This window comes from Ammospiza caudacuta, chromosome 3 (genome assembly GCF_027887145.1).
Source record: "Ammospiza caudacuta isolate bAmmCau1 chromosome 3, bAmmCau1.pri, whole genome shotgun sequence".
In the NCBI taxonomy this organism is placed as follows: domain Eukaryota; kingdom Metazoa; phylum Chordata; class Aves; order Passeriformes; family Passerellidae; genus Ammospiza; species Ammospiza caudacuta.
Window position 1 is genome coordinate 18,176,175 of NC_080595.1, and position 23,325 is coordinate 18,199,499.

Below are 23,325 nucleotides of genomic sequence, written 5' to 3' on the forward strand. Positions count from 1 at the left end.
TAGAGACATGAGTCTTTGGATTATTTTAATAGGAAATACAAATTGTGCAATGACTTCTACAGAAAAATACTCTGAACACACTTTTCATCTAGTTTTAGCATTCCATTTTATTAAAAACCTGGCCCACATTCCTCTTCCAATGGATAGTTTTCCTCTTCAGATACTTTGATTATGCATTAGTTTGACCTACTGAAGTTGAAAAAGTAATAGAGGTATAAAGCTGGCAGCAGAGAAATGAGGTCCAACTCCATTATTCTTAGTTGTGTCCCTGTAAGTAATAGCTGACAAGCCCATCGCTACATCAAATATGTGCTTGCTGGGCACTGAGCTGCAGTAAAGGTTGTGTTTGCAATGTTTTGATGGCAGCCAGCACTTAGAACCTCTTGGAAGGATAAGCAGGAAGGGACGGGGAGCTTAACCATCTTGCTCCTGCCCATGAGCCCAACATCTAGCAAAATCTGCCATGGATTCTTCTCATCAAACATAGCAAGATCCAGATCACACCCAGCACCAAGGTCTCTTAAGCAGCATGTGGGGGATTAGGGAGATTTTTTTTTTCATCACTGTAAGAAAACCTATAGCTCAGAGGCTGCAATACAAACTCAGCAGTCCTTCAAGTCAAGTAATTTAGCATGACATGGTCTGGCAAGAAGTGGTCACTTATGCTGGGAGAGCCAACCTTTCCCTGCTGCAGTGTGTGATCAGCAGGCACTGACAGCCACATTGCAGAGTCCAAAAAAACTGACAATTATCAGCAATGCTCACTGAAAAATGCAGCATTACTGGACTTGTGGTTGCAAGGGCACTCAGAAAATAAATATGGCAGGTTGTTAAAGATGACCACTTATAGAGGCTACCAACCTATTGTTACAGAATGGCCAAACTGGAGCTTTGCAAAGAGGGAAATCAAAGCGGCTTAGGTGGTTTGGGGGGATGACTTACAACAGAGAGACCTGGTCCGTGTGGGTTATGGAGAGGGGAGGACAGGGAAAGCTAGTCTGGTGATGCAGAGGAACTGAAAGTGAAAGCAGACAGGACAGAAAACTGGTTGGATATTTTCCTTCTCATGAAAGGCTTCTCAGCTGACAAGAAACTGTTAACAACCACACAGCTGGTGTTTCACTAAATTGCATGAATATGTGTCTTAGGGTGATGTTATGATGCTTGTATCCCCATTTGTGTGTTCTGTTTATGCTGGATATTATGTTCTGTGCCTTCAAGACTGGCTCTGGAGAGTGAAAGTTTTGTTTTGGTTTCTTATCAGCCTGCTCCCCCATGGCTGGCAGGACACAGAGAGGGGCAGTACATAGTGCCTCTTTTGCTTTTTGCTTTGCTCTTCGCTTTGCTCTTGCTTCTGCTTCGCTCCGGCTTTGCTCTTGCTTTTTGCTTCTGCTCATTAGTTAGTTTAGCTAAGCAGTCTGAATTTTCCCTGGACTGTTTTTCTTTTGCTTTCTTGGAACCACTCGAGCCTGCTCTGGACTGCTCTGACGTGGGAAACACCAAGAGTTTGCACCTTGTGGCCTGCAGCAGCTGCCCCCACCACCGGGTGGACTGATAACAGAGATACCACCCCCAAGAGAGACTTTCTGAATTTGTCATCTTTTTCAGAGTAATGAAAAAGTTTTGTCATCTGATATTGTTCATTTTGTGTGTTGGGGAGTGCTGTGCCTGTTAAATAAACAGGTTCTTTCCACTTCTCTCCAAGGAATCTTTCCCGAATCAGTTGGGGGGAGGTGCCATGTGGGTGGGCTTTCTGGAGGGGCCCCCTTTTGGAGGTTTCCTCCCAAATTTGCCCTAAACCAGGACAATATGGAAGATGAATGAAGACATAAGTGACATTGTAGATGAAGCAAAAGGAGGTGAAAATTTCAAAGAAGAGACTCGAAAAACATAATGCAAATGATTAGCTGCATTTCTTTTGTCACAAAAAGCAAACACAGGTTGATGTACAATCCTTAGAGTTAGAAGGTTTTGAAGACCTATTGTGTGTTATTTCAGTTTTAAGCTGACCTCATTAGTATCCCAGGGAAGAATTATAATGTGACTTAACACCTGTCAAGACATATTCGGCTCTCAGGAATTTTAATGCACCAATTTACATTATCTGGCATTAAAGTTTGCATTGCTCATTCCATGTGGAAATAGTACATGATCATTCCAGGTTCTTCTGTTAAAGATTAGTATATTTGATCATAGCTAATGTATTCACAGCAATTTGCTGGATGTTAAAATTTAAAAAGTGTCCTAGACATCATTAGATGACTGAGAGAAAGATCCTCAACTACATCTGTCAGACACAGTATCATGGTTGACTAATCCTGCAAATGAGTTAAGTGCCACTGAATTAAAGTGATTTCGTTTCTCATACGAAGGAATTCTAAAAATCATCTGCTAGCATTGAGATGATGAAGTCCTTGAACACAGCACAGTCTTCATCCTCATCTTTGTACATATTCAAAGATTCACCTCATTTAACAAAAATCAGAAAACGATTTGTCTATTACCGCGACCTGTGTGGGTCGCAGTTGGTGAGAGAGAGACGGTGAATCTTGTATCTTGATCAGAAGGCTGAATTTATTAATATATGATATAATACATTATAATTATACTAAAAAGAATATAGAGAGAGGTTTGCAGAGCAGCTAGCTAAGCTGAGAAGAGATAGAAAAGAACCCACAACAAAGTTGTGGCCAAGGACTCAGTCTCCTGGCCTGAACTGGTGATTGGCTCTTAATTATAAACATAGAAAATGAGCCAATCAAGGTGAATCCTATTGCATTCCACAGCAGCTGATAATAATTGTTTACCTTCTCTTCGGGGGCCTCTGGCTCCCGAAGACACAGAAATATGAAAGGAAGGATTTCTGTGGAGAAATGTCTGCGACATCTCACCTTTCTAAATTGTATAAAATAAAAGAAAAATGCTGATGTGGAATGAACAGGAAATTCCTTCACCTATAAAATATAGAAGACTAATAAATCACTAAAACAATCCTACAATATAAGAAAATTGCAAGAAACAATGCAAAGAGAATTCAAGTCCATGCAGCTGAGTTTCAGGAACAGTCCAAGAGCTGAAGTTGGTTCCCTTGGAATATCTGAGAGTCCTTAGAGTCCTTTTTGTCCTGAAACAGCTTGCTGCAAAAGGAATCCCATCAATAGGTATCAAAAAACCATTTACAGTCATAATACAATTTGAAACAATTTGAAACAACTTGAACAATTTTGAAATGTCCTTTCTGGCCTTTCAGTGCTTCAGAGCTGCTGCCCTCTTTTTTTTTTTTTTTTTTTTTTTGATCGAAAAGCAAAAGAGCAGCAGTCGAGCAGAGCAATGCCAGAGAAGGAAAGGCCCTGGGGGCCCTGGCCCATACTGGACCAGGAACCCCAAAACTGGCTCACACAGGGGGACCCGGACCGGTAGGACAAACCAGAACCCCTAGAAACACAAGGAGGCCAAATGATGGCCCTGGCCCAGGAACCTCCTGAGCCAAATGGCCCAGGCCAAACCCATAAGGAAGGCTGTGCATTCCCGCAGGCCTGAACCTTGTTGCTAGCACAATGGCAGCACGGGTAGTGAGACGCTTCCTTTCCCCTAAACCACTGAGGCATGCCAGCAGCAGGGAAATAGAAGCTGCCCCGAGAATCTTCATCTCGGGTCTGGGAATGTTTGTTTCCCACAGCATCACGGCACCACCCCCACTGGGCTGGGGACCAAAGGCAAAACTTTCGGGAGCCCCCTCCCCCTCGCCACTGGGGCACAAGAGGGGCGGCGGCCTCCATGGGACAATCCCCGAAAAACCACCCCCCAAACCGCCGAGCTTGAAAGCCGGCAGCCGGACTGCCACAACAGTGAGCTGGCGGGCAGCCCCTGCTCCACTGAAGGAGAGACCAGCCTCCAGGGCGGCTGCTGGGACGTCCGGTGGAAGCAGCGGGGACGGAGCCGGAACCGGGGAGGGAGCCGGAACCGGGGGGGAACCCCGCTGAGCGTGGGATCAGCCGCGGGCTGCTTCGAGGGTCCCGCAGGTTCAACTCCGTTTTCTGCTGCTGACTCCGGGGTCCGCTGCGGAGGCGCAGTTGCAGTCGCCGTCGCAGTGCAAACAGGCAGCAGCGGAGCTGGGAGAGACAGCGGAGCGTCGCCGTTGCTTAGCAACAGGTCAATCGACGGAAGTGCTGTCTCTTCGGCCTTCTCCGACGCAGGCTCTTGCGGGGGCAGGGAGGCCGGTGAAACCACGGGCGGGACCTCCTGGAGAGGCGGAGACGGGATCTCCTGGAGTGACGGCTCTAGCAGGGCCGTGGAGGAAACCTCGGAGACCGGTGCCGCCCCCGTTTCTGAAGGCGGAGTCTGAGAGGCCGGCGCTGGCTTGAGCGGCCGCTCCCATCCCCCCGGAGAGAGAGAAGGGGGGAAGGAGAACACTCCATCTGAGCATGCTCCGGAGCAAGAGTAAAAAAAACTTCTTCGCGCCGCGAAGTTTCAGCCCCCCCCGCCGCGAAGCAGGGGGGGGGAAAAAGCCCAAAGTCGTCACCCACGGGGTCTTCTGCCAAGGGTGGTGGAAACGGAGCTTGGCCATAACAGTTAGATATCCATTGAAAACAAGCTGCTCTGCGTTTCAAGACAGGGAAAAGCTTTATAAATGCTGGGTAGATGGAAGGCAACACGCGTCCCTCCAGGTAGACGCACTGGATAATCGAGTCCATGCACTCCCAGACAAAAACATCCAAAGCATACAGAATATCAGCAAAGAACCCAAAAAGCTTTGCCCATCGAAAGAACCCATAGATATCTGTTTTTGACAAAAAGCAACCATCTTCTCTGCACCAATAGTTCCAGAGGGCAATAAGCTTTTCCTCTGAAGAGGAGAATTGAATCTCTTCTGGCAAGGCATGGGTCTGCCATACGAACAGCCACAAGCTACGAAGGGCTGGTTCATCAGGGATAGAAAAGTGAACAGTACCTTTTGAAAGAGTCCAGCTTGCTCTGGCCAGCTCCACAGGTCTGCTGCTCTTTTCCATCATCTTTCCTGATGATTTTCCAGAAGAAAGATTCTCTTGTGGTCAGCCTTGGCTGTGAACTCTGTCCAAATCAGGATCTTCGGTTCTTTAGCTCCTGGCTTGAATCCACTTTCTGAGGTCACTTCAAAGCAACCCTCAAATGCTACACATACAGGATTTTTACCCAGTGCAGCAATTTTGCTCCTCTGGTCTTATCAGATTAATTTTTGCTCTTACACGAGGGGTCACCAGATATTACCGCGACCTGTGTGGGTCGCAGTTGGTGAGAGAGAGACGGTGAATCTTGTATCTTGATCAGAAGGCTGAATTTATTAATATATGATATAATACATTATAATTATACTAAAAAGAATATAGAGAGAGGTTTGCAGAGCAGCTAGCTAAGCTGAGAAGAGATAGAAAAGAACCCACAACAAAGTTGTGGCCAAGGACTCAGTCCCCTGGCCTGAACTGGTGATTGGCTCTTAATTATAAACATAGAAAATGAGCCAATCAAGGTGAATCCTATTGCATTCCACAGCAGCTGATAATAATTGTTTACCTTCTCTTCGGGGGCCTCTGGCTCCCGAAGACACAGAAATATGAAAGGAAGGATTTCTGTGGAGAAATGTCTGCGACAATTTGTCTGAAAAGCATTTCCAAACATTCCCAATCTGCATCAATGATTACAAGTAAGGACAGCACAGGGAACGTGTGACTGAGGTATCCTCTACCATACACATTTAAGTTTCACCAAAAAAATAGCTATACAGTACTGGAAGTAGCCAAAGTTTCATCAAATACAAGCTCCCATTCCACAGGAAAACATGCTATCCCAGGCAGTTATGTTTCCTACGCCCTTGGTGTCTTTATTTGCTCTGCTGAAGTCTATGCCTCTCACTGCTATGCTTAAAAAATAAAGGCAATGCACAGTAGAACAAACTGCAATTTACATGATCTGTCAAATTGCTGATTTTAACATAAAAACTACCATTGACTTCAATATGGCCAGCATTTTATAAGACACTGTGCACTGCTATTCTGTTCTCTGGTAAGAGATGTTCATTAAGCATATTGCTTTCTGGAAAGAAACAGAAATTGTGAACATTATACTTAAATCAAAGCAATCTGAAATAAGGCAGGGGTTTAAAAATATCTTAACTACCTACATAGCTGCCAAGAAATAAAATATTAACATGAAGAACATAAATGTAAATAAATAAAATCAAACAATGCAAAGCAAATAACCATGGCAAGATGAAGTGCCTGTAGGCATGATATTTTCTGAAAAATCCTTTCCTTAGGATTTTTTCTCCTGAGAAGCTGAGAGGCCTCAGGAACAAAATGTAAACAATGATTATCTGCAGCTGTGGAATGCAACAGGTGGATCTGTGATTGGTCTCATGTGGTTGTTTCTAATTAATGGCCAATCACAGTCCACCTGTCCAGATTGTCTCGGTCAGTCACAAGCCTTTGTTATAATTCTTCTTTTTCTACTCTTAGCTAGCCTTATGATGAAATATTTTCTTCTATTCTTTTAGTATAGTTTTAATATAATATATATCATAAAATAATAAATCAAGCCTTCTGAAACATGGAGTCAGCATTCTCATCTCTTCTCTCATCCTAAGACCGCCACGAACACTACCACAAGTGCCAGGATGGAAAAGACTGAATTCATTTCAAATTAATCAAATTTACAGGTACAGTGAAGGAGAGGTGTTTAAAGTATTGGTGAATATCTGTAGCTTTATTTACTGTATCTAGGCCATTTTGATTTCAAAAAAAGGGCACTACTTGTAAATTCCAGGTCTCCTGCACTCTTTTACTTTGCAAGACTGGCTTATCCAGATGGTATTGGGGAAGATGAAACAGGAAAGCATCATAAATATGATTGCCTGGCAAAAGATTTTGAGAATATAGAAACTATAAGCGAGACTGAAATGAAAGCAAGCTTTGAGATACCTTAGTTACGGAACAACTGGAAACAATGGTGTGGCCGGCTGAAAGTAATCCCCTTTTGATGAAACAATACCCTCTGCCTGCAGACAGGTCCAAGGGTCAGAGCAGACCCTAGTAGCTTAGCAGAAGGGGTCCAAAGAGTAGTTTTTAGGGTTTAAAATGAAACACAGTATGATAATGTAGTGATTCTTATAAGCAGTATGTAAATGCTATAGGATTTGTATATTGTACTAGATTGGTTAGTGAGAATTAGAATATTCAACACAGAAGAAGATTTATTGTATTGTAATGGGAACCTCTCTCTCTTACCCTTTTGCTCTTTTATGCTTTTGCTTTCTTGCCCTTTTACGCTCTTACCCCCTCATGCCCTCTTATCCCTCTCTTCTCTCAGGCCTGCTCCGAGCAGCGGCTGGCAGCTCCCAGCAGGGCCCTGCACTCAGGCCCTTTGCAATAAACTACAAGTTCCATGACCTGGCTTCAGAGATCTCTCCTCTCCATCCTTCCCAACCATCCTACCCCGCGATGCTCCTACAAGAGGACTTGGCCAAAGCTCTCCTTTTAAAAGTTGAAAGTCCAGTAATTAAAAGTGGGGTTGTGACTTTCCTTGTCAAAATCACCACTGGGCCCAAAAAACTCTCCCTAAACCCCATCAAATTTTGATGAAGCTTTGTGAGGGAACAGTGCTCCACATGCACCATCTAATTCAGACTTCCCTGGTGATACCTTGGTAACCAAAAATAACTACAGCATGAATTTTAACTAAGTTGCATCTAAATGTTTGTGGATATTCAGGGATTTCCACACCGATTAGGGTCTTAAAAAATATCAGCAGCTAAATAACTATTCTTTGAGAAACAGAAAATAAAGGCTTTCAAATGGAAAAATCTTTAAAAATTGTTTGGGCCATTTTCAATGCAAAATGTACTACTTTCATTTTAGGGAAAGGAAACCTCTTATTTTCAATTTGTTGAACTTGACTTTAAAATTACGTGGTGTTCACTGCCTCCAGGGACCATGTGACTGACCCTCTTCTCCCAAGTGCACCAAGCACCAGAGTGGGATTTGATTGCTGCTCTTTTAATTCAGCACATTCTGTCAAATATTTAAAATTAGGTTGAACTGATTCAAAATAAAAATATTTCACTTTCAGTTTCCCATGGACACTTTAATTTTATAAAAAGGCTTACTTGGAGAAACCCTAGAGAGAGACACAAGCCAATTCCAAAAACATCAGCTAGAACTGATGCAGAAATGTCATCTGCTCTTTCATCCTTGTGCATTTCTCATTTCAACAATCTTCATTTACTTTCCCTAGATGATGCTTTAAGTGAAAATTAATACTAGTGCTTTATGATTAAAGTGATTAGCCACCTTATACTTTCTCAGTGTGCAACTGATTAAGTGCATTGGTTATAGAGAAAAATAAACACTGCAGACAATGAGTGCTTGTTAGCTTGCACAGTATGTATCTTTGGCACCATCTCACATTGCTTGCACACCAGGCATGTATTTAACTTGAAAATTATCCCTTTCAGGTGGTTCTAATATAGAATAAAGCAGGAAACTTTTTGGAGCATACATTGATCAGAAAATAATAATGGTCAAATGCAACTACAATACGTGAGTACTTTTTGATTCCAAAGAACAGTGTTTTGAGGCTATTTTATAGCCAGCATAAATCAGTGCATCCCCCTGGAGAGACCAACATCAGTGGCATGGTGCCGACACCAGCTGCATGGATGGTACTAATCACAAAGCCCCAGGTCTTGTCAAGCATTCAGGGTCCAGATCTCTAAAAATGGGCTTCAGCAAAGCAATTCACATAACTTTCAGCTGCAAACACAGCTCTGTGACACAAATCATCTCCCCTGAGGGCAATCACATCTCCCTCACAAGTCACAGCCTCTTTTGCAGAAAAAGCCTCTTTCTGTGCCCTCTGGCCACATGAAATAATCCAGAGGAGAAACAGCCTTTATGATAAAGCCCCGATCTTGGCCCTATCAACCGAGTGAAGCAAGACGGTCCGGGAACTCAGTCCCTCTGGGAGACAGTGTCGGAATACCCAGTGAGCTCGCGGCCACCACAGGCTACCCTTAGCAACCTCAGTGATTGTCAGCTCTTTAGTGATTACCAGCTTTCTTAGGATTTCAACTCTTTGCTTGATCGCTAGGGCGTCTTGGCTGAGGCCAAAGCAGATGCAAGAGAGGAGAAGGAGAAGTCCTGGTGGTTCCACAGCGATGGTTTATTGGGGAGTCTGTGAAGGGTTCCAGCGACAGTTCTTCTTCTGTCAAATGGGCTAAAACAGCCCCTTTTTATAGGGTATAGGGGGATCCAAACTTGTCCAATAGTAGGGGTCAGGGAGAAGTGGCCTATGAGGTTACATAGATAAGCTTTGGGGCGAGGGGTCAAAGACAGGAGCTTATTTTGCTGTCTCATTATGACTCAGCAGTTCCTACTGTTAAGTCTCAATCCTCCATGGAGCTCTCACCAACTCCATAGTTCTTCTACAAGCCTTTACATTCTTTCTGCTGTTCCATCTTTTTGATTAAGTGGAAAGCTAGAGATTACTATTACAGAAACTTTTTTACCTTTCATTAAGAAAGGTAAAAATGTCAGGAAGACACTGACATCTCCTTTACACAGGCTTCTCTCCCCCATTGGCAGTGCTCATGTTAAGCAGCAATAAGGTACAGAGCAGAGGAACTGTACAGTCATCTTATTTAGACTTCAATATACAAGCACCAATGACATATCCCTTTAATAACAGTTACTGTTGGGAGCAGGCAAGGACTGTTTGTAGAAGCCCATTATGTTTTCCAAGATTTGAAGCATTTTCTGTATGTGACAAATTCAGGACACCCCTCCAGGTACACTGAGAACCTTATATGCCTAGCTGATATGATCAGAGAGGGCATCATCTCTTTTTTAGCCTTTATTATGTTCTGAGGAAAAAAACCAAAACAGATTGCACAGAGCATAGAAATGAGCCCAGAAGCTGATCCTGCACAGAATAACAGAAAAAAAAAATAGCTACGTCTGAAAGAGAATTTAATTATTTTCCCGGTAACTTCTAATTTTTTCTAGTGAAACTTTATTGTCATGCATGTCCTGAGTAATCATATCTAAATTCTAAAATAAGCCCCTGAGCTGCCAGACGCCACCTGAGCAGCATAAACAGCACAACAGAAGGCTACCAGTTTTGACTGCTAAGTCATCAGTCAGCCTCGCATTTTAACACTTGATCCACCCTTCCATCCTGGCAAAAGAGAGGCTTCATTCTGTCTCAGCAATTTCTTGAAGCAGATTGTGGCAGAAATTTCATTAACAGCCCTCATCCATCAGTGTTCTAACTGAATTTTCAGTGCTAGCAGAAGGATGTATTGTGAATTTATCCCAGGATTTGTTTGATCATTTTTAGGTTTTATGCTAGTGTTTATTTTAGAAAACCTATTAGCAAGACCCCAACTCCAAAGCAACACCAGAAAACCCAAAAGAAACCAACCAAGCTCAAATCTAATTAGTGATGTGCTGAAACAAGTTATTATATTTTTTTATAATAAATGCTTTTTTAACATTACAATTAAAAATAGATGCTAGCAATTACAGTCAGCACATAGAGTTTTCCCATAAAATACCTTTAATGTATCAGAAGTAAATGTTTATTGAAATGAAGTGTCTAGTGCATGTGCTTCATAGCCCTTTGAAATGCAGCAGGAAATGCAGTCTGTCTCAGAGTCTTTTGAAAATCATGCCACAGGAATCAGATTTCATAAAGTTGCCTGATACCATACACTAGGCCAGTAGGAACCTGACTCTCCCATGTTTACGATTCCTGAGGATTCCCTGGGTTCATATTAAGTGCAGAGACACTGGGAGCTTTTCAATCTCTTCAGAGTGTTTCCAACAAATTTTGCCCTGAGAAGGGACAACATTTTTCTCCCCACCAGTTACATGTGGACTCTACTGGACTCAGGAAAAAAATCAGCTGGGATTTAGGGGTGGGGGGGCGGTGGGTCACCAAGGCCAAAGCAGTGTGGATCAATAAATGTTAGTGAAGCTTTGTCAGCTCTACAAAATTCCACAGCTATGCCCTAGAGATTTTTACTGGAGATACTAATGGTTTGTACTGGTAAATCATTGTGCTCAGGCTCATGGCTACCAGAACAGTTTGCTGGTTCTTTTTGTGTTGTGCAGGGAGGCCAAATCATACTCAGAAATTCATGGTAATGAAGGAAAAACAGACTTTCTAAAAGTAAGAAGATGCTTTGTGCTGTTGCTATGCTTTGCTGTACATATTGCAGTGCAAAATTTATTGCCTGTATTATTTCTTATTCGTTTTGTGGCTGTAAAGACTATCCAATGGTGTTTTTGTTCCTCTAGCAAACAATGGCAAATGCAGCTCAGAACAGAAGTGGAACATTTCCCTGCTTCACTGCTTATGTGATAAGATAATTATTCCAAAAATATGCTCCCACTGTCAGCAAGGCAAGGGGAGCTGTTGCGGTATTGGCTGGAGATAAGTTATCAAAAGTGATGAGAGAAAGACTGCTTTCTGTTTGACAAAGCAGGAAGAGAAGATAGGTAAGGCAATCTGCTGTTCACATCTAAATGAGAAATTACAGATGACGGAAAACTTTGACTAACCCTGAGGTAAATCCAAAAGTCTTCCCTCATTCCTTACATATGGCCTTTCCTGTGTACAGTTTGAGTGACAGTGACAAGGACCTTAGAAGATAAGACTGCACCATAAGGACTTGTAGTACAGACAAGAAAAGAGAGGAGGTTTGGGCAAGGCCAGCAATGAACCACTGCTCAGGTTGATGCTTGTTTGTACATGTTACATCTGTGCAATTCTACAGAATTCAAAATCTTTTCAATTCCTATCTATTACTAAGAATTGCTGCTTGATTCTCATTGTACATTTATCAATACTTGGTAAAAATGTTACCTATTCACATAGTCACCTCCAGTTTTCCTACAGTGTTTTTCTTGTTCTCTCTCTCTCCCTAGGTTTGTTGAACCAAGCTTTCAGCTTCAGGCAGAGTTCAGACACTGAAACCAGCAATTTTTCATTCCTAGCCTGAGTCTCTTGGTGGGATCCTGATTTTTCTGAGTTCTGCTAATCAGGGACAAACCCACTTATAGGAGATTATCAGCTCCCCACTACTCTAAGTGGGAAAATGCTGCTACACTGACCTTCACCAGCAGGCAGAGGCCAAGGATAAAATACTGCAATAAAATCCTGGTATCAGAGAGAGCTTAGCTTATGTTTCTGTTTGTGGCAGAAGAAATCTCCATTTGCTTAGTTCTTTCTTTATGTTTGCTATGCCCATCCCCAAAAGCTGCTTTTTTTTCCCTTTTATTAGACATATCTCAGATGCAGCCCCTGTAACTTGACATTTCTTTCTCACTCAGATGCTGTATCTTGGAGAAATCAGTCCTGAAAATTGCTGGGTTTATATGTACATTATCATTTGAGAGAAAACCATGGTGTAGATTAGGCCCCAACTTTTTAATTATCAGTTCATAATGAAGGGCTCTCTTTGTGGTGAAAAAAATAGTTTCCTGAAGGTTTCCAAGGTTCCCTGCAGGGTTTCCAAGGCTTGGAAGAAAATACAGATCATTCGACAATGAGTGCCTCTGCATTCACAGTGTAGGATGGAAAATTCCAGCTTTGCCATAACTCCCTGATCCCAGAAAAGCAAGTAGATATACTGCAGCAAGCCAGGAGGCAATGGTGGGAGAGCAGTCCACCCACACAATGAGCAGGCACATGTCTTTCCATGTATATAAAGATCATTAAAACCAGAAATGGATGATTTAAGTAAATCTTAAAAAACTACAAAGAAAATATGGATGGAAGTGCACTCCAAGTGCTAGGTAGAAGTTCAACATCTTAAGAGAAAGTACCAAGTTTTCTTCCTCAGAAAGATCTTTTTCTTCCCTGACCCTGCATTTCATCTAAGTGCTAACCTCTATTAAACTATTCAAGAAAAAAAAACAGAAAGTCAAAATCATAAAAGCCAAATTAAAATGAGGAGCCAAGGACAAGGTTTTACATTTTGAAAATGCTCAACTGCCAAACCTACCACCTTTGAGAGACTTTCTAATTGCTCCCAATTTTCCAAGCAAGATGTACAGACACTGCCAGGGTATGCAGCAGGCTTTAATACAATTGAGAAGCTTTTTATTTGCTAAAAATAAACAATAGTAATTCAGAGAAAGCTGCCCCAAAGTGCAGATATAGTGAAACACCAAGAATGTGATACAGGAGTTTTACAAAGATGACTATAATTGCCAGAGCAGGAACTCCTGGGACTCAAGGAGGACCGTGCAGCCTTGCAGGAAGAGGCAAAGTACAGGCGAACCAAGCCCTGCACTTGCTCTGCTGTGGTTGGGCAAGGGAGATGATGGCAGGTTTTATCAGCAGTGTCCTCACTTGGACAAAGTCACTCCTGCACAAATCTTCTCAGATCCTTGTTTCATGTCAGTTTTCTCACAAGTCTTCCATGCCTGTCATTAAAGGTATGATGACCCCCATGTCCAAACAGCTTTTCTTTACAATTTTCATCCCAGTATCTCTTAACACTCAGATTTCTCTCCAGCTCCAGTACTTCAGGATTTCCACCATCATGTCTGCGCACTGCCCTTCTCTGTGTCATTTTCCACTAATTTCCACAATATTCACTATTGCCACTCTAAAACCAATATATTTCTGCTAAACCTGACAAATATTTATAATTAAACACAAAATATTTTGGACTATATTTATCATTAAACACAAAATACTTTGGAATTTAAAGAGAAAGCACTGTATTACGGCAGAATCTAGTTTTTGTTTGTGGGCATGATCCTAATTTCACTGTTTACAACAGAACTCTTCTATCAGGTATATTGTGCAGACTTTTTGCTTGTGTATTTGAAACATGATTTTTAGAAACAGAATACCCCCACATACTTTGTCTACATTTGCTGCTGAAAAGTGAATGTAGAGCATGTGCTTTGCCCACATCACACACTAGAACACACACAGAGCACAATTTCTGAAAAAACAAAGCCTGCTTTTTAAGAAATTATTTATTTCTATCAATTTATGGGAACATCCTACTGAGTTACTTCTCTTGGGAGAGAATTCTGCAGTCAGAGCACAGGGTTTAATTAGGTGGTATTAAAGCCAGTTCATAAGGAGTGAAACTGGCTAATCTGCATTCTGTGGTCAGCTGTTTCCCAAATGCCTTCTCCAAAGCATTCTATATCCACTTATTATCTACCAAATGTGCTTTGCTACTTGCAACACAAATAGATTTTCATCCTCTGTGTGTTACTATGTTCCAAACTGCCCGTATGTAAAAATAACTTATTTCTTCCTCATTTTGGAGCTGTTCTATCCAAGTGGCTGACATTTTTTTCCAAAATTTCCATCTCACCTTGTTCCTCTTTTCACTTAATTGGAATTGCAAACTAAACCACATTGTGCAGATGAAGCAGCCTGGCCTTCCCTCAGGAAGGGACCTGAAGATAGGAATGCTAGTACCAATGGAGTGTTGGAGGGAGACAAAGAGTTAAGAAATGCAGGAACACTCTAGTCCAAAGGTCTGAATTCTGAGGTAGATTTGAGGAACAATTAATTTGCATAGCATGTGCTGAGAATACACAATCTGCCCTGCACATGCTCTGAAGCACTGGATCAAAACACCTGGTATAAAGGAATTAAACTGCTCCTGGAGGTTTCAAAGGCTAATACATGCCTTGCCACAGCCCACAACGCCATGGCTCTCCAAGTGATAGGGGCATTCTGCATCTTAATAGCAGGACTTAGAGAACTCTAATTCACAGGTTACTCATTTCTGTCCTAAATCAAATATTGCAAGCTGCAGCTTATTTAATGTGACACAAGACTGTCATTTCTCCACAAAGAGCCTTGTCACATTTCCACTCCTTGCATAGGTAGCCCCATTTTTGGTCCGCTTCTTTCAATGGGAAATGTATGATCACTAAGATCAGGAGTTCAGCTGTAGTGCTGTTCTACTCCCTATTTAAAATTTTGTAGCAGAGACTATAGTAATAAGAAAATCCACATCTTACAGAAAACATGAGCATGAACTTACGTAGTTTGATGCAAGATCTGGATGCAGATAATCAATTCCTGCAACAAGACAATGACAGAACAGAAACCAAAGGTTAAGAGATTAAAAAAAGATTTTCCAATGATCATATATAATGATCATAGAATAAGATTCCTTTACAACCAGAGGAAAATAATCATGGTGAATAATGCAACTGATTGAAGTGAGATTCCAGTTTTTAAATGTGGACTTCTCAATAATTTATGTCAAAATCCAGATGCCATTTGAAAAAGTGAGCTGAATGACAAACTTTACTGTTTTGTAGACTAGATTTTATTTATTTATAAGGTTTAAATCACAATTTATCTTTGTATGAGTTTTGTCATCTCAAGACATACCAAACTAACAAGATTAGTAAGCACTGGATCAGTACAGGATAGAAAAATGAGTATTTTTAACCAATGTAAATTAAGTAGAAAATTACCTAGAGTAGACTTGGCGTGATCACTAAGGCAAACATTTCAGATTATATGCATGAAAGGATAAATATTGGATTAAATAATTTTAGCAAATATCTGTGTATAGGCTCCACATTTTGGTAGCGTGCTAAAGATTCTAAGTGTGTAATACTCATTCTATTGCAATAGAATGATAGAATGGCAATAGAATAATAGAAAACTCACTCTATTGCATGGCATATTTCTATACATGGCAAATGTATAAATCCCAGTGGATGGTGTAACAAAGGTGGCAGATCTACACTCAGAGCTGGGATACAATGACCTATTACAAAGCCAGTTAAAACATATAAAGCAAAAGCCACCAATCTCATGCTACATTTTCATCAGCACCACTCAATACTGTTTTTCTAATCACTTCCCCATTACATGATCTATTTCATTTGCAAGGAGAATGCCACATCATCACAGTTTTTCTGATGGAAAGATTACTTCTCATTCTGTAAGGTCCTTAGCATTAGATTTGCCTTAAGAGACCCTTGTTACTGATCCAAATGGCAGACGGACAATAAAAATCTCTATGAAGAATCCTGTTATCCAGGCCATCTTTTTTAGAGTTCCTAGAAACAAATTATAAGGCAAATTACTCCCTTCTGTGAAAGTTGTATCTGATGGACCATCAGTTTTATTGACCCAAAGTTCAAATAGTTTGCCATCATTCCCATGACAGTCATGACTTGCTAATCTGAAAGCCAGGTCCCGCCTCTGTGAGATCAGTGAAATCATGACACAAGAGGTCATCTCTTGGATGAGATTGATCTTTCACCAATACATAAATCAAGTTGCTCAAGACTTAATCCAGCCTGGCCCTGAACACCCCTACAACCTCCCTGGCATCCTGTTACAGTACCTCACCACCCTCATAGCAAAGAATTTCTTCCTAATATCCAGATGTCTGAGTCTACTTTCTTACTTCCACAAAAACCTTGCCACAGGAGTAAGCAAGTGAGGAACAGAAATAAGTAAGGACAGATCTCAGCTGACTCTAGAAAACATATGTTGATACAGACATTTTATTTATTTTTAATTTTATTCAGCCCCATTAAAGGAAAACATTCAAAGTTTATTCCAAAGAGTGTTGAGAGACTGCATGGAATTCCTTTACTTCAGCAAGAAACCATAAGTAGAAGAGCTGTAACTTCAACTGTACCTTTTATCTTCATCTTTCCTGAACTTAGTCTGAAACTAGCAATATATCTAATATGCAGATCTTCACTGATATTCAGTATGAAAGTGTTTAATTATTTCCGCTATCAACGATGACTGAAAATAATGTAATCCAAAAAACATTTTCTTTGGTATTTTTTGTACAGCAATTTCTTCCTCCAGTCAGTGCCTACAGAAATCAAGGGGAGTTTCTCCTTAGGTTTAATAGTTATTACAGCGTGACCTGGAATATATCTGAATGATAATTGCAAACTATTTCTAATGCTTGGATATCCATTCCTCAGTACCCCTATCTTTGTATCATATTTTCCCTGAAGATCTCTAAGTATTTACAGAGGCTGGAAGTCTCACCACTACAAGTAATTGATTATTACTTTTTAATCTTTTTTTTTTTAACTTCAATTAAATGAAAAAAGTCTACCTAAAGGATTAAATTAGTACTCAGTCTTCACTTACCATCATCCATAATTCCTATGGTTACTCCCTTCCCTGTGTATCCCAGCTCCCATGCTTCAGCTACATTAAGGTCAAGTCCAGGAGTCCCATCTGCTTGACCAGTGTTAATCTAATATATCAGTGAAAAAAAAAAAGCTTTTTTTACTTGACTGACATATTTCCACAGTCACTGGTTCTTCCTTTATGCCTTTGCATGCATCTTTGGTACAGAAAACATATTCCATATGTTTTTGGAGTATGCATCTGTCCATAATCATATCTACTGCAATAATGCAGCTGTAAAAAAAACAACCAAGCAAACAAAAAAAACAACAACAAAACAAAACAAAACAAAAAAAACCCAAACCAAACAAAAAAACAAACAAAAAACCCCCCAACAACAAGAATTACCTGACAAAATCCAACACTGGCAAAATTCAATTTTTTGTGGTTTATAAGATTTGGTTAAACACAGAATCTTTTGGACCCCAAAAACGAGTTTTCCATTTAACATGTCAGTAAGTGGATCAATCTAAGAAAAAAGTTAGAACAACTGATTTTACAGAGGACTTTTTTATGAGCAGGACATACTTTTTCTTGAAAGCAGGGATCTACTGTATAGCTTCCTAAATTTTTGTTATTTTTATCACTGCAACATTTTGATTAACTACCAGAAGATAAGTGATTTAATCCTCACTTCAGTTTATCGACTCATCAAGGATAAAATCCCATCCATGCTAATGTGCCTCCAATTCATTTGAAAATTTTGCCTCAGGAAGAAAAAAAAACCTGCAGCCATATTGGGTGGATTAATGAAACATAAGAAATGGATTAAGAGGAAGAAACATTACTCTTAAGCAAAAATACACTTCTTAAGTTAACAAGGCAGTACTGTATTTACTGAGTATTTAATCATAAATATGTTGCAACAATAAAACTGACCAGAATTACTTTGTCAACTTTTTAAATTAAAAAATCATTTCAATTCCAAGTAAAAATAGAACTTTTCTTTCATGACTAAAGACTTCTCACTCTAAAAAAACTGACACAAAATAACCTGAAACAATTAAGCAAAATACAAATTTCCTTTGATATTAGCTTAAGCCAAAATTCACCCATTTTCAGCTCTTCTTTTTTTGCCAAATTATATTCAAATTTACATAAGAAAATAAAAGCTTTAACTTTTGCTAGCAAATACATTTTAATTTTTTGTTATAATTCCATAACAATATTTTACCTAGCAACAACTCAAAGACATGATTCATATGCAGTTCTAGGGGTCACATCAGCACACCAGCAATGCCCACAGGACATCAATACAGTTCTCTTTCAAGCCTTCTAAGGATCTTTCCACTGACTGAAAAGAAGTTTATCTCTTGAAATGTGCTGGATCTTCCCAATATAAAAGGAGTACAATTAAAACCAACACAGCAGAGCCTTGGATCCATTCCCAAGTCCTGCATTTGGAAAGAACTGTTGGAAAACAATGCAACTGCATAGAATGACTTGAATGATTTAGTTATGATTACTGTGATTATTTTGTTATGATTACTGTGATTTTCTCTCAGAACTTACCAGGTACCACTGCTTTGTAAATAAAGGATCATTCATGTTGATGTCAATGTCATTGATGTCTCTATATCCTCGCTTCCTTCGGATGAATCCCTCCTGTTGCACAGCTTTCCTCACCTGGAAGGGTTAATTTTTACATCTTTACCCCAGCATTCTTGACACATGTAAAAAGCTTATTTCTGACTTGTTTTCATGAGTGATAAGGGTTATGAAAACACACTATTTGTGTCATTCATTTGCAACTTCTAAACCAGGGACTGATTCCAGTCAGAATTTACAAAGAGGTAGAATGCTCCAGGACTACTGCAACAGCTGTGAGGGGAAGAGACTCCCACAGAGTGACCTATCTGGAGAAAAACTCAGCTTGAACATGTTTTAGACACCAACCAATCAGCATAAGAGTGAGCCCCTCTCCAGGCATCATTATTATCATGAGTCCTCTTGTCACAGTTGTATTTTCCATTGCCACCAAAATAGAAGCTAAAATTATTTAACAAATTCCAAATATGTCACAGCTCCAAGCTGTAGACATTTGTCAGAGTGAGGAAGCAGGTCTCAACCACACTTCTACTTTTCCAGATTTTTCTCCAGGGCATTTTAAGATCATTAGATAACCTTTCCTGGTTGATAGGGAGGAACAATCTGATTATTTATGCCACAACATTATACAGGAGGTGAAGGACTCCTATAGAGGCTGTACATGTGCTGGCAGCCTCGTCATTTTATTTTCATCCAATAAATCTATCAAAAAGAAACCCCCAGCTTGCCTTTTTATAGCAGGACTGGACACTGCCAAAGAAATTTTCTGGGAGAAAAAAATCTGGTCTTGTGAGCTTTCATCATACTTCTGAGGCTCTCAAAAATGTCTTGTAAAATGATCTACTTTCAAGGATTATCCTTGCACTAAACAAGTGACAAATAAATATGCTGGTAAGGAAAACTATATGGCAAAAAAGCCACTAAACTGACCACAGTGGCTGAAGTATAGGATATGAAAACACAGGTTATAAAACACAAGTCATCACAGATTTTCAGAAGTCCTTTTCTTTATGCACCACAAATCCACAAGACATTTAAGGAAGCACTGTTGAAAATAAGAAAAGTTAAACATGCAAATATCTTTGGAGGCAGGAACTTCAAATGTCAGACCATAACCATCTTATTTGTACCCAAGTAAAAGAGCCTTCCTAAAGGAAACCACTCAGTGGCTGTAACTGTAGTTGTAATATTAGTAACATATTCACAGACCTTGCAAAAGGTGCTGTCAACTTTGGCATACTTATTTTGCACTCTTTAGCTTAACACCTGACAACAAGACAGCATGAAGAGTACTAACATTTAATCGGAAAAAAAAAGAAAAAAAAAAGAAAAAAGAGAGAGAGAGAAAAAAAAAATCTGATCTAAGAGGAATTAAAATGAAAAATTATTAAAACCATTAAAATCATTAAATACAAGAAGTCAGTAAGACCCCCTAACAAATCTAATAACTCAGAGAACAACTTTTACATGTGTGACTTTGGGCATTTCAGATTAAAAATACATACATATGAGTTACACTACTGTGTCATAGCAACCTTATATATATAGTGTCAGTCAAAATCAACACAGGAGAAATTCATCCAAAGGTTCAATCAGATCTTAGGACAGTTGAATCATTCTTGGAGGCATCTTTCTGTCTCAGTCAATTAAAGCATGAGCATAAGAGACAGTGCTCAGTGAGGTGTCTGTGACAGAGGTGAAACTGGAATCTAACTGATGGGGGCTAAAAGCTATTTTCCTCACATCTCAATTGTTTCACTATAACCCCGGAAACCTAATACTAATTCACAGAGAGTAGGATAGGGCACAGCATGGCCCTAGTGAAAAGGCAGTGTCAAAGGTTTCTACCAACATACTTGTATGAATTTTACCTCCTTAACTAAAGGCATTGTTATGTTTGCCCAATTATCCCATCATAAAAAAAACCCAAACAATAATAACAGTAGTAGCAATTTTAATTTAATAGTTAAAATAAAAAATATAAAATTGGATACAATACAATTTGATTAAAATAAGGGATAATTTGGTTCCAATAATAGTGCATAAGCAAAAGATAACCGCGGGGTACGGAGGGCAGGGTTCTGGGACCCTTGCCACATCACGTACAAGCTTGCCAAGTAAAGATTCCCCCTTTTATGCCATGTGTAAATACCATCTCCTCCCATTTTCGGTTCGTCATATCTCTATCTCCACCCTCATTACCACCTTTACCGCGCATATGCCACCACTCAGTTTGGTGGTCGCACCAGTCTTTGGGGGTCACCTGATCTTCATTTCGCAGTCTTCATCTGTGTCCTTTAATTCACCTTTGGATTACACATGCGCACCAAGCCAGTACAATGTAAGCCAAGACTAACGTATCACTACATCTACAGATCAAGGCAATAAATCCCTTATAATTAGCATTTTCTGGGACCCAACACTGTTTTTGCTCATTTTTAGCAACTGCACCTTCGGCTTCATTCCTGTGGTCCTCGAGAACATCTGCTGGGAAGGTGGGAGATGGAGCCCCTCCTCTCCCTCTCTTCTTTGGCATTACAACTTTTAACTATTTTATTATTCCCAAATATTAATTACTGTATCAATATTGATTACTGTTTCAATTTTTATCACCATGAATCATCCCTATTTATCACAGCATCAAGTGGTAATATACTGAATCAGTTCTTTCACTTATATGTGTGCTCCCAATACTTGTGCAGGTTCATTAAAAGTGGAATGGATTGAAAGTAAAGAAAAAATCTAATATGAAATAACCTGGTAAGAGGACAGTGACTAAGCAGGACCCATACAAGGTGTACTTCATGGCACCAGGTCACTGTACACAGTAAAGAAAGCTATAAGCACAGTGTTTGACAGCTCTAAGACAAAGCTCAGTGATGCTATGGAGACAGAGCAACACGTGTCGCTCTGCCTCCCCGCTCCCAGCCTCTCCCCTGCCTCTCTGCTTGCCACTGCAAACCCCAAGCTGTCACCAGAGAACATAATTAGGAACAGAAGACAAGCCTCATGCAGAGGGATGCCAGAGAAAAAGATTTCAGTCGTTTGTGCTCCCATGTAAGCTTGCTGGCTCTGCAGGACCTGCCTGCATTAAGGCACTGAATTAGGATTAAGTACAAAAGGATTCCTACCAATTAAAAAGCAATGCTGGGGAGCCCTGGCTTGTCTTTTAAGACAATGGAGAGGAAGAGAGAGAGCAATTTGCAGAAATGGCACAGGCTGTTTTCCCTCTTCAGTATCATCTTTTTTGTCTGATTTGTTCCATCTTCTCAATACAACATGGTGTATTTTTTGTATAACATTATAATTTTCTGAGACAAGGGAAATACACCCCTCAAAGAGGCATAATTTTCACTGAACTGAAACCACTCTGCAGGCTGTTTTCTAAATGTTTCACTTGGAGAAGGGGCAACAGGATGCCACCATCCACAGACAGAACACTCTCAGAAATTCTGGAACCTCCTTTTCACCACAAAAACAAAGGGGGTTTCCTCATATTTGCAAATAACAGTAAGTAATACAATTAAAACTGGAAAAGATGAGGCATTTTTGTGGAACAAAAAAAAAAAAAAAGAGTTGAAATTTTTGGAAAAGGTCTTGGTAGCTTTTTCCATGAGCTACAAATTGCCTTAATCAGCTGCCTCGCAGCATGTTCTTAACCACCACAAGGTAAGAATTAGCCTTTTTCCTTACAAAGATATGTTTAGAAAGCAATGAGCCCAAGAACAGGTTTCATCCATATATTACAGAAAAAAAGATCCCTAAAAAACAGATTTGGAAAATGATCATGCAAATCCAGTGATCTGTGTGGAAAACTGCCCATTTAGGGCTGCACACAGCTGACTCAGTAAAATCTTTGTCTTCTTGCTAACTGGGCACCTGTGTTATAAAAATGCACTTTTTTTTTCCAAGAAGGAAATTTCTGCTTTCATATGTAGTTTAGATCAGGAGAGGGACTGCATCTGATTCTACTTCTGAAAGAAGAGTAGGCGTCCCCAGTAATACAAAGGCATTAAGTACCATACCAAGGTTTCATAAACACATGCACGAAAGAACACGTCTACATGTGTAACAGTAGAAAAGTACTGGAAAACATTCTCATCTTGTAACATGCACAATCCCATTGGCTTGTGTGACATTCAGACTTGGAACCCAGCCCTCATTCCCACGCACAATGCAACCTCAAACCAGCTTTTAAATCCTTATTTCTCTAACTGAAGCAGATAAAGCAGCATTTATAGGACTCAGGCTTTTGATAACAGTCACTAAATGATTCAAGCCTGTGAAGTATGATATTTATTAGAACCTAGTGAAACAAAAAGATTTTCTTACAAATATAGCATGAATTTTACCATCTCAAAATTAGGTTTATTTATCCACAATAACAGCCTTTTGTTTATTTCATTCCTAAGTAATTTCTTCCTTTTTCATTAGGATACAAGTTTAAGTACAGATCAGAACTTGAGCATCTACTTTATTAGCATAAAATTAAATTATGAAAAATTTATTAGCTGTGTTGTAACCAGAATGAAGTTCATGTATCAAAGGTAGCCCATGGATGGCTTTATTTACAAGGGA

The 23,325-nt window shown here is 40.0% G+C and overlaps 1 protein-coding gene across 2 annotated transcripts in view; it reads right to left on the bottom strand.

Moving 5' to 3' along the window:
- PCSK2 (proprotein convertase subtilisin/kexin type 2) overlaps positions 1–23,325 on the bottom strand; it is a 110,105-nt gene that overhangs the window by 37,579 nt on the left and 49,201 nt on the right. For both annotated transcript variants that reach the window (XM_058800783.1, XM_058800784.1), the window contains exons 3-5: positions 18,712–18,825; positions 17,158–17,266; positions 15,059–15,096 (exon numbers count right to left, since the gene is read on the bottom strand). In XM_058800783.1, coding sequence (XP_058656766.1) covers positions 15,059–15,096; positions 17,158–17,266; positions 18,712–18,825 — 261 coding nt within the window. The remainder of the gene's footprint in view (positions 1–15,058; positions 15,097–17,157; positions 17,267–18,711; positions 18,826–23,325) is intronic.